We start from the raw sequence: 17,181 nt of genomic DNA on the forward strand, positions 1-17,181 counted from the left end.
TAAATGGCAGGAACTTATAAAACAATACTTAAACTGGTTCATTAAAATTGGACAAAATATTTGATTAAAAAAAAACCAAAAACAATTAAGACTAAACAATGCTGACAAAGAAAATCAGAAGATGAGAAATACCAGATTAGATCTTGCAGTGTAGTATATTTCTTCTGAACTGTCCAAAAAACCATCACTGTCGGGCTGTTTAGCAGAGACCAAGAAACCCAAGTTATTTACACTTAGACTAAAAGCCACAAATTCACAAAGGGAAACTGTCACAAGTGAGGTGAGTCCTGCTAACATAATTTTATTAAGGCAAATGCCAAGTCAAATCATATTAAGGAGCCTCTAAAATATCAATAATGCAACAACTTTGCTCTGTGATGCAGTTATTAAATTAGCACAGAATTTAAATACATGCAATGCCAACTTAAAATGAGCACAAACTCCAACTGCCTTAACAAAATACTATTAGCATTTATAAACATGACTAGACTACTTTTTGTTCTTAACCTTCTCCATCCTCTATGTAAATGTTGGGCTTAAGTATTTTAATATAATCATTTTAAGAATTTTTATTTAACACTCCTTTCCTCCATACTGGTATACTGAATTAGAATAACTCCATAATTTAAAGGCTAAAGATTCACTTTGTATGTATGCCTTTAGTCAAGCGGGATAAAATAAGCATTAAATTTAAGAAGAAAGTTCCCATTTCAATCCTTAGTCCTTATTAACAGTTACTTTCTTCTCATTACTGAATAGAAAAGAAAAAAGTGAAACATATAATCTGGAGCTGCAGGAAACTAATTTCATTAAGATTAATTTTGTTTTTTAAGTCTTATTTTTTTATTCTTCCATAGAATATTATCATCTCAAATACTTGCAAAACATGTTGCTTCTAAAAATATATTATCATATATCTGGAAAGGCATATATAAAACATTAAAAAGAATCATGAAAAGAACATTCATATAGTTAGCAAAGCCTTAAATGAATGACAGATTTGATCTACTATGTATGCCTAGTCTCTCCTGAGTTTTAGTCCAAACAGATTTGACTCTACCCTGATGTTTAGAAAACTGGCTTACACTCTTAAAAGGCTGCCCATAAATTCAGTGAGATGTGCTTTTATTGGTCCAACATTCTAATTTAAAATGGTGGCATTTGTCCCAATAAATGCATATACAAAAAGCCCCTCAAAAGCTGAGAAACAAAAATGGAGAAGAAAAAAAAAAAGGCCAGCATTAAAAACATGTAATCAGAGAATGGTAAAACTAGTTTCTCCTAATTTTGAGAATATTCAATCTCAGCAACACAGATTTATTTTTTTTTATAAATTTCAGAATTACTTACCTTTCTATTTCCCCAAATCCTTTTGAAAATACCAATAACTAGATTTTTTAGTCAGTACCAGTATCACAAAGACTAATTAAAATATTTATATTCAGTGTTAACATTCCAAGACTACACTACTTACAAGTTCATGATGTGGTTCTGTTTCCTTCCTTAAGGGTGGATCAAATTTTACTTGGCCAACTAAAAAAAGAAGTAAAGCCATGATCTGTTTCTATGTTCCTAATGATGTAGTAATTTTAAGTTACTCTATGGCAAAACATTTAATTTTATCATCTACCATGATTTAATCATCTACCATCTACCATACAGTGATTACAACCCAAAGATGTAAATGAAAAATCTGTTGGCTGAAAAAAGACCAAAAAAGTCTAGGTAGGATATTAAAGCTTAATCTGTTAATCCTAGACCTCTTCCATAGTAAAAAAAAAAAAAAAAAAAAAAAAAGATGATTAGCAAAATTACAGTCAGGATCTAACTTGCTACTTCACTGTGACCCAGCATTAACTAGAGGTAATCTTAACTCAGGATTTAGGAGGGTAAACAGCAAATGAGGCAGAGTATGTTTGGAAGCCGGCCTTCAAGATGGCCTCTAATGATTCCTGCCCTCCTGGTGTTTATAAATGTGTGTAGTCCCTTCCCACATCACCATGGTTGGTCTATGTGACCAAATGAATATGGCAGAGTGATGGCCTATCACTTCCAAGATAAGGCTTCTTCAATAGTGGATTCCTCATACCTGTCCACACATGATCATACATCAAGGACCATAAGGTAACTTCAAGTAAGGTATTAAAATTAATATATATATTTCACCTTGATAGAGGCCTAGTGAACAGCTCTCACCTAGATTTGTCATCAACTAGGAAAATTAAATCTGTAATAAAGTTACATAAGGATAGTTTGTGCATCTATCTGCCTTGTGTTACTGTCACATGTGAAGAGGCCTGTTTCCCCCCGCATGTATTTCTTAAGGCAAGTTTTTGCTTATCATATTTAACTGAAGGCAGAAAGGATTCCCTAAAGGGAAAGAATAACACCTTCTCTGCAAATGTGTCCATTTTCACATGTATGTTGCCTACACACCATTTAGTTTAATAAGAGAAAACCTTGGCTGCATGGAGAGATACCATGTAACTGTGAACATAAAACATTGTCAACAGGAACAAATATACACAATTATTAAAATAATTTTTCCAAAGCCTGTCTTTATTGTCAACAGCATTATTAACTATTCTATCACATCTCACATAAAATCATAAAATATTCTAAGAAAGCAGATATTAGAACTTGTGTAAGTTTTAAAAGCCTCAAATATCAAACTCGTAAATTATTAAAAGTTGTGGTTGCTACCTCAACACAATAGAAGGATATGACACCGTTCTTACTGGCAGATGGGGGAAAAGGGAAGAGGTCCATCATACTTTACCTGCTCCCACCAAAGGGAGGGCATATCAGAATCTCAGAAAAACTGGGATACAGCATCTAGTTTCATATAGCATATATAGGGATACGCAGTTAGAAGCTGAGAATCACTAATATAAATTTGTAAAGAATGATTCAGAAAGAACTGCACTTTGCAGTAAAGAGCCTGATAATATAATTTTTTTAAAGAACTGGGTAACAAGAGAAAAGTACTTTAAATTAGATTTCCAATAGTACTGGACATAAAAAGTTTTCTAAATCAACAACAAAGATATCTCTGATCACCATTTGTATTAGTAAAGAAATGATAAAAACATCTTGTAATTGTTTTTTGTATATTAAAAAAATAGGAAATGTTTATATATAGGTTATATAACTATGTAAGTATAGTTTTATATATATACTAAGGTTGCCATTTTCAGAAAAATATGTTTGGATGACAACATAAATACATCCCCTCTCTTGCCACAGAAAATTCCCCGGGAATAAGGCAAATTTAAATCATCTGGCTTCAGATGGAGCTTTAAAAGGTTATCTTATATATGGTCACACAACCAACTGCTGGCAAACAAAGTACCAAATCTCAGTCCTGGGCTTTTCGTACAATGCACGGTGCTTTCTTTCAAGAGTTTCTTTCTTTTAAGTGCACTTTCAATTAGCCCAGCACAAAGCTTTTCTAAGAACTTAATACATAGTGTATGGTCCAGCCAAAGTTTCAAAGGAAAATCTCAAAGAACCTGCAGTGTAAAATCCACAAGGTGTGATGAGGTGGTTTCTGAAACAGAGCAGTGTTGGTGAAAGACCACTGGGCTGGAAGTTGAGAGATCCAAGGCTTGTTATTAAATTGCTGTATGACTTTATCCCACAGGCAAATCTCTGCATCTCTGCATTTCTTTTTTTTTCTATTAAATGGTTGACAGTGTCTGCCACTACTTATTTAGCTTTTCAGACAAAGAGATGGCTTCATCTTAATTAAAGTATGAAATGTACTGTTATTATCATTACTAACCTAGCCGAAAATTGGGGAGAGTTTCTTTACAGTAGTTATCTTACCATGTTACCTAATTTCACTAAAGTCATTTTGGGTATCAGGTCCCTCAGGATAATCTTTAACCCACAGAAAACTGTTACCAGAAGCCTCACTGCACTAAATTAGCATTCTAAGTCATCGAGAATTAATGCTTCCAAGAAGAAAAAAGTTTAGGCACTACTACTGCAGGTTCCTGCTGGCAGAGTTTATCACTGATGAGTTGACAGTACCAGATTCCATGTGAATGAATGGTCTGTCTCAGTGGGCCCATAACGCAGCTGTCCATGAGAAATACCTGGAGGGTTCTTTTAAAAGACAGATTCCTGGGCTGACCCAAAACCCCAGTGACTCAGAATCTATGGAAAAGTGGGGCTGGAAACCCACTTTTAAAGGTGCTCAGGTCACTCAGATGCTAAGCCAGTTTGCAGATCTCTACACCTCTCCTTGCCATTCAAAGTGTGGCCCTGACACCATAAACATCTACATAACTTGGGAGTTTGTGAGAAGGAAGAACCTCAAGTCCCGCCGCGGGTCCACTGAATTGGAAACTGCACTTTAACAACCTCTCTAGGTAAGTTATACACACCTACGAGTCTAGGAAGCACTGCCTCAATTACTTCTGTCCTGCCTGGTTGAGGAATTTTATTCCTCCTCCCAAACAATGACAACATAAATACATCCCCTCTCTTGCCACAGAAAATTCCCCGGGAATAAGGTAAAGAAAATTCTTACTGCCTTAATGAAACTCTACCTTTAAAAAGATTTACTAAGAAAGACTATTTGGAAGAAAATGAAACAAAAATAATTTTAACTAAATTACAACTTGAAATCTTATTTCTCATTGTTAAATTATGAAGTGTGTCTAGTATATACTTACAGTTTATCTCCGAGCGTGTCTTTTCTTCCCTTACATTTCTACTTGTTGAGTGAATTCTATGTGGTACAGCAACAAGGGGCTAGGAAAGACCAAAATCAACGACATGTGGCATTTGATGAATCAAGTCACAGTCTGGTCCACAAAATTACTCAAATGTGAAAGAGATACTCTATTTTATACAAAAATGGCACAAAATATAATGAACCTGTGAATATTTTTTTCAAAAAGAGGCAACTACAAACTGGGAGCTTCTAAGATTATGGATATATTTTATCCACAGCAGGTTCCCAATAAATGTTCTCGGAGTTCAATATATATAAATATATAAAATTGAGTGTTTCAATAATTCAACAGCTGTTCAAAAGCTGCAGCTTTCCTTGTTTCACAAGAGAATATTTTAATTAAAAAAAATCGCAAGTTCTTTTATCAAAGAGAATGAGATAAATAAAATAAAATGACGCTAAAGGTATTCATGATTTGTGGGCCTTTTACTTAGTAAACATAATTTTCCCCCCTTTATGTATTGTCTTATAGGAGTAGTGCTCTATTTTCTTTCCTTTCACTGTATTAAACTCACTCTGTGTAACGCCACACTCAGAAACATTTGGGGGTGGGGGAAGAGGAGGAGTGGTGATGAGTTCTTACTGCTACATCATGGACATTCCTTCAACCATCTGGGGAGTACAAGGGGCCCTATCTGTAAAGCCTCTGCAGCTCCATTCCATACACTTTAAGGTCTCACCTTAAGAGGTGATGCCAGCATCTATTTCATGTACCAAATAGGTTTTTTTCTGTGTGTGAAACGCTTCCCTTGAAGTCATTACCTTTGAAGGAGATACACTCTCAGGCATATCTTCGTGGAAAATGTAATTCATAAACACTGGAGCTCAAATGATCAGATTTGAAAGGCAGATCAAGAACAGGACCCAAGTTAACTATTCTCTGTATAGGCACATCTCAGGAAATAAAGCCATATGAATCTACAAGACCCCAATTACTGAAATACTGACAGTAGTAAAATAGTAGCGTAAGTCATTTCAAAAATGAAGTATTTAAACTTCACACGTACACAGTGATTTGTAGTTTACAGAGTGCTTTCATAAACCTGAGCTCATTTTGTCCTCAAAATAAATTTATGAACCTAGTACTATTCTTGATTTTATAGATAAGAACAATGAGACTCAAAATTAGGGTGCTCAGCTAATTAGATGCAGAGCTGGGGGAAAAATCCTGTACTTTTGATCACAATATATAGTAGCAAAAATAGATATCATGTCAGGTTAGTCACACAGATTGCTATCATCAGTGAACATGAATAAAACCTATGATTGCCTATCAGAACAGTTTTACTTTCCCAGCTTAAATGGTATAACTATAAAATTATTAAATCTTAGAATGCTGCACATAGTAAATGGGTTAACATGTAGGAGAAGAAACTTATATCAAGTAAATAACCTGTGGAAGTTTTTTTTGTAATCAAATGAAACACATTCATTCTCACTGGTTCTAATATTTTAAGTGACAGTGCACTAGGTAAACATTTGTTTTACTATTTTTTCACTTCCTTATACATTTAAAACTGACAGTAAGAGAATTTTTAATGTTGTGACAAAAATTTTTTAAAGTCACAGAACAACTGTGGTTTTCCCCGCTGATGATTAAGATCACTTTGCAGGGTGTCTCAGCTTACAGGGGCATTTCTACAGTCCTGCGCCACCATGCAAATTCAGGACTGCCTATACGTTGAATGATGGGAGAAGAGTTTATAAAACCTAAGTTTTTAAAAAGCAAAATTAAGCAAAACAACAAAAATAATTTTTCCCTATTATAAGGTCAATAATACTTCACATTCCTTAAGTTGTTTTCTTTTTTTTTTTCCTTAAGTTGTTTTCAAACTCTTTTACAGACCTTGAACAAAAAGGCAGATAGCTGATTTAATTACAGCTGTGTAATGATGGCAAGCTAGAACAATGGTGAATTAATAGAAAGGTTCTCTCTGACTTAAGAGGATATGCAACCATCTTTCTGACCACTGAGAGCTATCATTCCCTCAGTATCATAAATAAAATTTACACCACTTTAAGTGCCTTACATAGAGCCAGTCAGGGTCAAGGCTATCCACGTCAGTTACAGACCCAGTAACAAAATTCTGCCATGTCACATTTACTAAGCTTATGTTAGGTGCCACAATTACTAGCTTAGCTAGTAATGTTAAATATGCCAACAGAAGAGAGGCTTCCTTTGATATCAATGCTTCCATCGTATTAGTTATTCTCTAACAACTATGCTGGCTCATTTTTAAACATTTCCATAGTGGATAATTAGGGTTTTAGTCACTAACAAAAGCAATCCTATACTTTCTACTAACCACTAATAATTCATGAGGTACCGTACAAGGATTTTTTTAAAGAGGAAAACCGAACAGAAATTTTGAGTATATTCTAACATCTGGTTTAAGTGCTTCCCATTTGTGTTCCCTCTTTTATAGTGGACGATCTATTTGGCAACTTCATCTGAAGTGACTACTCTGAAAGAACTACAGTAATTTCACTGAGTGGATTAGATGATTGTGTCTTTGCCATTTTAAGAGGCCAGTAAGAAAAATCCTGCACATGACTTCCCTAAGAGAGACCAAGTCAAAGAGTTAATTATTCCCTTAAGAGATTTTTATTTAAACTAGACCCAGAACTTCAAAAAACTGATTCTGAGATGCACATACCTATATACAATATGTGTTAAATATACTAGCTGGTAAAAACAATTCCTACCTCAGGATCATCATCATCAAAATCATGGTAAGTGGAATGATCTGGATTATTCACTTTATCCAACAGTTCAATTGCCAAAGACCGTGTCAAAGGTTGTGTGACAAACGGGTGCTATATAAACAATACAGAACACTCATTAGAAACCTGATTGGCATTTTATTTTTTGAAAAAAGACATATTTCAGGGCAAAAATAATACCTGTAGTAACTTCTCAGCAGTAGGTCTTTTTTTTGGATTTTTGGTAAGTGCCATTTTCACAAAATGATGAAAACTATTTGACCTAAGAAATTTTGAAAATTAGATTTTTAAATTTTAACTCTTTTTTTTTACTCATGATTATAAAGTAAATAACAGAAAAATACTTACCACTTCATTTTATCCTTTAGTTTAGGAGGCTGAAAATTACTTTTTGTCATTAGAAACAATGCTCTGAAAAATCAACAACAAATCATTACACAGCATTTTAAAGATTTCATATTTTAATATATAAATAATTCTATTACTATTAAGTAATTCTATTACTACTAATAAGGTAGAGCAAGACTAAGAATATTATTTGTTCATGATGTAATAAATATTGGGCAGGGGGAAGGGATTACCCTTAATTTAAGCATAGAGTTCTCCAATTATGACACACTGACCTCATTGGGTGTAAGTCAAACATAGGCGGCTGAAGCTCAGCGAGTTCTATGGCAGTGATTCCTACTGCCCAGAGATCACAGAGCTGATTGTATCCCCCTTTCCTCTCAACGGCTGCAACTTCTGGAGCCATCCTGAAAGAAATATTCCAGGAAAAAAAACAAAACAAAAACAAAACAAAAAAACAACTTCTATTTATTGTATTTTCTTTCATATTCCCACCAGAGGCACTTGGAACTATATCTAAGTTGAGGCCTATTTAGGCCCTGATATCTGAAAAATATGTAGTATTTCAAAGATCTCTTCCAAGATCTTGACTTTGTAAGATTCTCCATCCCAAGACCCTACTGGTGACTCCTTGGTTACTTTGCCATACTTACTATAAAGGTTTATAAAACTTTATAATATAATATAGCAACATATCCCACAGTTGTCCATACTCCATCATTTCCTCTGTACAATTCTGCAGAATTTTACAGAGAAATAACATCTTGCAGTAAATGATCTATAATTTTTAGCTCTAGCTGCTTATACCAATAAACTGCAATCTGGCCTCTGTTTTCATGTGACCAAAACTATTTATTGGGGCATCAATAATCTTCATTTAGTACTTAACTCATATTTACTATAAAGTTAATTGGCAGTTTTTCAGTTTTATTTTAATGGTGGAAGTTATAAAAATGAGTGTTTGCTTTTTAAAACTGTATTTATTTAGAGGAAATTGACCCAAACTTAGGTTTTTTATTTTTTTAACTTTCCTATATAGTCTTATTCTAATTATTCTCTATGAATTTGTATTTGACTGATTTAAATGATTATACTAATTTTCAAATATAAAAATTTTAAATCCTAAACAACAGTTTTAAAAATAACCAACCCTTACATATCAAAAGAATGATTTAAATAAGTAGCTTTACAAATTCACATTTGTCTTCCTAGTATGATTTCAGGCAAGTCAAGTAAGTCAGTGAAGTTAAACACACACACCACACACCAACCCTCTAACTTTCAAGATGCTTGTTCTTAAAATATTTCTAATCTTAAAATACTCCTTAAAAATATTCAAATTATTATAAGAAAAGTAATTTTAAAGTTTGTCAGTTATTACTTTCCTGATGGCTAGATTCCAGCTTGCTGGTGGAAATGCACTAGCAGAGAATCAAAGTGCATAAAGCTGATATGCCTGGCTTGCCATGTTAGGTGATGTTTTTCCATTTCTCTATAAAAACATGAGTGAAAGTATCCAGCTAGTGTACTTCTACTTCTGCCAGTTAGGCTGTATGCTTACCACTGTCAACTGAGTTCATCTCTGAGCCCGTTTATTCATTATGTTACATATCTTATTATATAATACTATAAATAATATTATTTAATTAAATGTTATGAAAAAACTGATCTTGTTATGAAGTTAAAAGAGTTATGAAAATTAAAGTGAATTCTTCCGAAAACCTTGTTAAAGACAAGTTTCTAAAGACAAAACCAAAAAACCTGGCAAATTAGGTAAGAATATGACAACTGTAAAAAACTAGGAAGGCTATAGACTGTATAATTCCATTTGTATGACATTCAGGGAAAAGGCAAAACCGAAGAGACAGCAATCAGACTGGGTGTTGACAGAGGGTAGGGATGAGGGAACAGAATTTACTAAAACGGGACAAAAGAACACTTCCTTGGGTGCTGGAAACCCATCTTTTATATTGATTATGGTGGTATTTCTCACTACCACAGCATACAAGTTTCTCAACCTTGAGAGAACTGCACACCTAATAAGGCTAAATTTATACGTCATACGTCTGACTTTAAAAAAAAAGTTCACATGCTTTGTACGTCCAAGTTCTCACTGCACTTTACAGAAACACAACCCCGAAATATAGCTGAGGCATTGTGGGTATAGTTTATATTATTAAGACAGAACTCTAATTAGTGAGCCAGTCAAAGAAAAGGTCTTGGTCCTATGGCAAAGAAAAGAAAAAAGTACACTCATATGCCTTAAATTAAAATAAAATGTTTAAGGTGCACATGTATTAATTTTGAGTTTGCCACTGAACAGACATTTTTTATTAACTGAGTAACTGCCTACCTAGTCACTTTGGACAAGAGATTCCATTCTGTTCTACATCCCTAGAGTTCATGTAGGAAAGACATGGTACTAGAAAGACAGATGAAGTATGAGAATGTTCCCAAAATTTACTTTGCCTAATTCACAATTTCACATGCTCCCAAGATAGTTCCTACTTTCTTATAAGAGGAGTAACATTAGCTTTTAATCTCTGAAGCTGGAGCTGGAGATCAGTTATCAACAAACATTTACTAAGTATGTGTAAAAACCATGCTGGACCCCAGAGAATCAATGAGAGTTCCTTTATATCGAGGTTCTCAAAAGCCATTATCCACCTTTTACAGCCTTTTTCACTTAATGAAAATAAACATGATAAAATATTCTTTGGCTGTGTAATCCATCCACAAGTGTACATGCCTAAATTGCTTAAGCTACTGATTATCTTCTTAATCTGTTTTAGTCCTAAAAATTTTGACCAGTCTATGTTTTTCAATAAATGCTATATTCAGTAATGATAGAAAAACAAAAAGTTAAATTGTCAATTAAAATACAATTACCAATATGGTGTACCAATGAAAGACTTCCGTTTGGCAATTGTAGCTGTAATCTGTGCAGATACTCCAAAATCAGCTATTAAAAAAATAAGAAACATTTAGAAAAGAAAGCTGAGGGAAAGTAAAATTTACAGTAACATGAGAAGAAACTTTTAATAATTCTTTTCATTAAACTAATTTCACAGAAATGAGATATTCTTAAACATCACATTAAAATTTTTAACTTCTCTGGGTTAGCACTAAAATATCACAAAGTAGTCAGTATGTATCACAGCCAAATAGATTCCTATATATCCCTGCACGAATCAAATGACAACAAAAGTCAAGATCAAATGATTTTGGTGAGAAAGAGACAGCTGAGAAAATTTAAGCCCCCAGACTTAATAATACTATAATTTCAAATTCCCAGGACCTGAAATTCAAGAAATATCACTGGAAGCGACCATAAGTTGTAATATATTCCATTCACTTCCTGCCACACTCATGATGACTGACGTCAAACAAACTAATAATCTACTGGCCAATCTACCCTAGCTTGAAAAGACATCCAAACAGAATATTCTACAAAATCTCACTTCAGCAATACCAACACCAATCACTACCAGAAAATCTGTTTTTGTGTAGGATTTGTTGCTATTCTTTATGTATGTTGAGTTCTAAATATTTTCTAGTTTTTAATGGTCATTTCTAAGTCCTTATCAACCAAGATATATATAGGATGTCTGCCAGGAAGGGACACAGTATTAACACAAAATATTAAACTGCTGACAGAAACTGTTAGCCATCAAGAGTTAGATAAATGCTTTTTTCATCTTTAGAGGTGGTTTGGAAAAATTTTATTACATGTTAATTTTCAGATACATACTTTAAAATCCGATTAGTTGTACTGTATAGGCTATAGTTCAAAATAGTTTTATTTGTGCTTTTACAAATGTTTTTTGAATTCTGATTTATCTTATAGTAATATGTAATTCAAAATAACTTTCTTATTTATTAAAAACTTCACTTAACACCTAACAGCCATGATTTTATTTATAAAAACTACTATACTATATATGTTTCCAGTCTTAAACTTTCAAACTTATTGAGGGTTTAAATTCTATTTCAGTCATAACCAAAAATTACAAAATAAAAGGTACAGTTTGAAAGAAAGCAACATCCAGCATCGATATTACATTCTTATATAAGTAATACTGTATTTTATTTTAAAAGCTAACATAAAGGATGTAGGATTGCTGGTATAATTGATTTTTTGGCTTTTGTTTGTTTACCTTGTTTTTTGGTTATAAGGTAATTTTGTACAGATTATTCTTACTAAAAGTCACATACATTCCTCAGGTTACAGGTAAAAGAATCTCTAAAGAATTATTATTTTATTGTATCTTTACAACAACTCTGTCATATGTGAAGGGCAGACTTTATCCCCATTTAAGAGAAGAGGAACCAGATACAGAGAGGTTATATATGCCCCACAATGAGAGATTTTCACCTAAAAATACAGAAATGCTGAGGGAAAAACCTAGTCCTAACAGAGGAAAATATAAACTTACTATGTTCTGGAATAAATTTGCACAAATGACAAAATTTTAATTTACTTACCCAATTTTACATGACCATTATCCGTTAACAGAATGTTAGCTCCCTTTAAAGTGAGAACATTTTAAAGTAAGAAATATTTTTTTCAGACGGCACATATAATAGATCAAATATACATACTTAAAATAATCACAAATGGCAGCCTTAGACCTAGAAATACTTAAAATTTAAAGTATCCCCAATCAAAGTGTTACATCATTATATTCACAGGAAAACTTATCGTCCACATTTTAGGCAATTTGACTATTCTTATAAAATATCCACCCTGCAAAAGGCTGCTATTAACACAATATGAATGTTATCATAAAAATGATGTATTATTTTTCATCTAAATGTTATTTTCTTACTGATCAAACACTGTGACTGCACTAAAATGTGACCTTATATGGGCATTTTCAATTCCTTGTATTACATTTTAAACTTGTTATTTCCTGTTCAAAAAACCCGCAAATTTCCCTTTCTAGGAACTGATCACTGATGAAAACGGTGCTGGTGTGTAAGACTGAACCTTGCTGCTTAGTACATGGGGCTGTCTATCTTAACATGTCTGCCCACAGTTTAGGCCCGTTCAGAACATAAACAACTAGCCATGGGCCAACCAAATTAAAATGTCACCTGTTTGCACGACTGAGAGATAATAGAAAATATAGATTGGTTTCTATCCCGGTTTCTGGCACAGCCCTCTGGAAACCCTGGTAATTTTGTAAGTGACAAGAGCACTACGAGCACCTTTTGTTCTAATACATGATCTCAGACCCTGGTTCTTAACACAGCGCTCTTGAAACACTTGTAATTTCGGGGGTGACAAGAGTATCTTCTGTTCTAATGAAGCAACTCTAGGTGGGCTCCTGGACAGCTCCTGGATGAGGGATGGTCACCGGAAAGACCAAGCCATGATTGGAAGCTTGGAATTTTCGGCCCTGCCCCACATTCTCTTGAGAAGGGAGAAGAGCTGAAAATGGAGTTAATGACTGATCATGCCTAAAGAGGAAGCTTCCATAAAATCTCAATAGTATGGGGTGTGGAGAGCTTCCAGATGGGTAGAGGTTCCAGGAGAAGGTCGTGTCTGGAGAAGGCAAGGAAGCTCCACACCCCTTCCCATATACCTTGCCCTATGCATCACTCCCATCTGGATGTTCATCTCTCTTATCAAATCCTTTAATAAACTGGTAAATGTAAATAATTCCCTGAGTTCTGTGAGCCACTCCAACAAATTAATTGAACCCAAGGAAGGGGGTTCAATTAATTAATTCTGATCTATACAGTCAGTTGCTCAGAAGCATAGCTGATAACCTGGGCTTGCAACCTATTAACTGGGGTGTATGCGTGTGCGTGGTGGGGGAAGGGACAGTCCTGTGGGACTGAGCCTGTATCTGTGGGATCTGATGCTATCTCCAGGAAACAGTCTCAGAATTGAGTTAAATGGTAGGACACCCAGTTGGTGTCACAGAGAACTGCTTGTTGTGGGGGAAACTCCACACATTTGGTGACCACAAGTGTCAGAAGTGAAGTGTTCTGTGTGAGTAAGTAAAGGAGACTCAGGAAAGAAGCACACAGTAGGGAAGAACTGGGCTTTTCCCTACACAGAGAGGAAAAAACTCAGTTTTTTCCCATTACAAAAATGATCCAGTAACATTTTAGCCACTCCTACTTCCTGACCTGAGCCCAAAGTAACCACTTCAATAAGCTCAAAGCTTTTGGAAGAGGTAGAAATACTGTCTCCCAAGGTGTATAGACTTCTTAAATTTTATTTTTTGCCTTTTCTATAACTTTTAAATGAGCAAGCAAAAGTAAGCAGGCTCTTTAATCAAAGGTGTCATCAATCATGTAATTATATGCTTAAAGGAAAAATACTAGGAAACCCCTTTCCACCCAAAAAAGAGGAAGCCATAATGTAAGACTGCACCCCCTGATATTACTGCAGCACTATGGAATAATGGGAGAAATGAGAAAAAGGAGGGACAAGGGACTACAGCAGGGATTTTTTTTTTTTAGGAGGGAGGAGGGGGGAGAAGCAGAGAGAGAGAATCTTAAGCAGGCTCCATGCTCAGAGCGGAGCCTGATATGGGGCTCAATCTCACAACCCTGAGATCATGACCTGAGCCAAAATCAGGAGTTGACGCTTAATTAACTGACTGATACAGAAAGGATTTTAACTTGATCTAGGCCCCAGCTATCCAGATGTCTGCCATAGTGTTCAGTTTGGTCTTTCCCCAGCTCCAGGTTAATTTTCCTAAATTACAGTTTATATCACATCACGTGCATCTATGGCCTTTAATGCTTCCTTCCTTCCATTCCTCTCTCCCTGAGCAACCAAGTGCTATTTTAAGCTTTAGGGTTATAGTAATAAATAGAGTAATAAATAAGAATAAGCTCCAGCTCTCATGAAGTTTACATTGAATAGGAGAGAAAGAAAATCTAAAAATGAATACACACACACACACACACATATGAATGAATGGACACAACAAATTATTCAAAGTCAGTAAGAGATAAGTACTTTAAAGACAGTGATATCTGAGCAGAGATCTGGATGAAGTGAGGGTGCAGAGCCATGCCAAAATCTGGGAGAAAAACATGCCAGGAAGAGGGCACAGCAAATACAAAGCCCTTGGTGCCAGAATGAGTTCTACATATTCCAAAAACATCAAGTTTAGTGTGGCTGGAACAGAATGAGTAAAATGGAGAGGAGTGTAACATGAGGTCAGAGAGAAAAGCAGGGGTCAGATCACGGATAACCTTATAGGCCATAGTAAGGAAACACCTGGATTTTACACTGAGTATGGTAGGAAGCCAACGTGGTTCATAAACAGAAGAGTGATAAGCTCTGATTTAAAAAGATCACTCTGGTTGCAAGGTGGAGAAGTGACTACAGAAACACTCAAATAGAAACACTCAAGAACAGAGCCGTTAGAAGGCTGCTACAGAAGTGCAGGCGAGATAGAATAAATTGGTGGCTTAGACCAGGGTAGAAATAATGGTGATGGGCAGAATCTCCCCAGTTAGGGTCAAACTCTGAAGTTTGGCACACAACTCTTTGTGTAATGGAGCTAAGCCCATTTCCTGTTACTCTCCTACCTTCTCTTCTCTTCAGTAATACGGTGCAGCTTCTATCCTCCCTAAAATGCCGTCACACTTTCTGATGTCTGTATCTTTGCTTACATTGTTCCCTCTGCTTGGAAGGCACTCCACCATCTACTTCTGACAAAAATCTATCAGTCTTTCCAGATCATCAAAGTGCTGATGACACAGAACCTTTCTTGATTTACTTATGTTATGATCTCTTCTCCCTTTCAACTCCAAAGCTCTTTGCTTATGTCTTTTAAGTGGCTTATAAAAAATAAAGTAAATGATCTCAGCAGGTGATCTGACATTCCACTGAAATTTCATGCAAAATATGAAGGCATGTACATAAGGACATTTTCTGAGAAGAGAGTCCATGGCTTTCATCAGAGACTCAAAGGATACCAAAAAAAAAAGAAAGTTAATAACCTTTATGCTAAAGAAAACTATTTCAGAAAACAAAAGGGAGAAAGAAGTAGGAAAAAAGATGAATGAGGAAAAAGGTAAAAGAAAAATAAATGAAAGGAGAAAATAACTAAGTTGGGGAGATGGCAGAATGTTTAGAAATAACTTCAGGAGGGGCGCCTGGGTGGCTCAGTCATTAAGCGTCTGCCTTCGGCTCAGGTCATGGTCCCAGGGTCCTGGGATCGAGCCCCGCATCGGGCTCCCTGCTCAGCGGGAAGCCTGCTTCTCCCTCTCCCACTCCCCCTGCTTGTGTTCCCTCTCTCGCTGTGTCTCTCTCTGTCAAATAAATAAAATCTTTGAAAAAAAAAAAAAAAAAAAGAAATAACTTCAGGAGTCCTGCCATGGCACCTAGTTTACCACAGGGCTAACCCCAGCACATCCAGCGAACCTGCTCTCCTCTGCCAGTTAAATCAAAGACCATCAGAAAATGTTACAGTTGAATTTATCCATTTTGAGAAATTATTAATGATAGTTCCTTAAGATTGTCAAAGTTTACTATAATATTCAAAAGCATGAAATGTTCTAAAAACCCCAACTTAATGGAAGCTGATGACCTAATTTGCTTTTTACAAATAAATAACTACAGATAAACGAATATGGGGTATTACAACACTAATCCACAAATGTATCCTTTAAAAGGGTAAATTTTATGGTATGTGAATTGTATCTCAATAAAGCTACTTTAAAAAAGTAATAAAACTCTTAAAAGTACCACTCAATTTTACTATAGTAACATATTTCAGTTAAGAAATTCATCAAATAGATTAAGACAATTGCTCAACAGTTTGAGCCAAGTATTTAAAAATGAAGAGAGGCCATTAGATTAAACATATGATGTATACCTTTATATCTCTGTGCATTTTTCCTTTACTGTGAAGATAGTATAATCCCTGGAGTTTCAAAAAACAAAAAACAAACAAAAATTAATAAGACTTTACTACAGAGCATATTTTGGGATGTAAAGTGATTAACTAAATAATAGTTTGTTTTTTATTTACTCATTACAGAAAGTCTAGTGGTAATCATTATTTTACTGAAACAGCCTAGAAGACAAAAGAATCAAGAAAATGAAAAAGGCAAAGCTCAGCAGAAACCACTAACTTTCTAAAGACAAATACTTTTCACTAAACTCTGCAAATAGTCTGAAATAACGTTTAAAAAGTATAAATGCAATTAGTATTAGAATGAGTTTCAAATTCCTATAAGGGTGCTTAATTTTCAAGCCTTTCTTTGGTATTAAGAGGAATATAAAAATACAAAATAACAAATCCATAGCACTTAAAATTTAGGAGGTCATATTATCACACTGAGGCTTTATAGTGTTTATTTGCAAATATAATTTGAGTTTACTACAC

The 17,181-nt window shown here is 34.8% G+C and overlaps 1 protein-coding gene across 5 annotated transcripts in view; it reads right to left on the minus strand.

Annotated features, from left to right (window-relative positions):
- The window catches only part of MAP4K3 (mitogen-activated protein kinase kinase kinase kinase 3), a 188,931-nt gene that overhangs the window by 55,234 nt on the left and 116,516 nt on the right, over window positions 1-17,181 (minus strand). For 4 of the 5 annotated variants that reach the window (XR_004678486.1, XM_035000967.1, XM_035000971.1 and 1 more), the window contains 10 exons: window positions 16,669-16,716; window positions 12,302-12,344; window positions 10,706-10,778; window positions 8,092-8,223; window positions 7,817-7,879; window positions 7,649-7,730; window positions 7,451-7,561; window positions 4,683-4,761; window positions 1,475-1,533; window positions 133-195 (listed from right to left, as the gene is read on the minus strand). Coding sequence is in view for 4 of the 5 variants with exons in the window: in XM_035000967.1 (XP_034856858.1) it covers window positions 133-195; window positions 1,475-1,533; window positions 4,683-4,761; window positions 7,451-7,561; window positions 7,649-7,730; window positions 7,817-7,879; window positions 8,092-8,223; window positions 10,706-10,778; window positions 12,302-12,344; window positions 16,669-16,716 (753 nt within the window). In the remaining variant the exon portion in view is untranslated. The remainder of the gene's footprint in view (window positions 1-132; window positions 196-1,474; window positions 1,534-4,682; window positions 4,762-7,450; window positions 7,562-7,648; window positions 7,731-7,816; window positions 7,880-8,091; window positions 8,224-10,705; window positions 10,779-12,301; window positions 12,345-16,668; window positions 16,717-17,181) is intronic. The other variant, XM_035000969.1, reaches the window with a different exon arrangement.

Source organism: Mirounga leonina, unplaced genomic scaffold (genome assembly GCF_011800145.1).
Source record: "Mirounga leonina isolate KUSES-001 unplaced genomic scaffold, KU_Mleo_1.0 Mir_125, whole genome shotgun sequence".
Lineage (NCBI taxonomy): Eukaryota > Metazoa > Chordata > Mammalia > Carnivora > Phocidae > Mirounga > Mirounga leonina.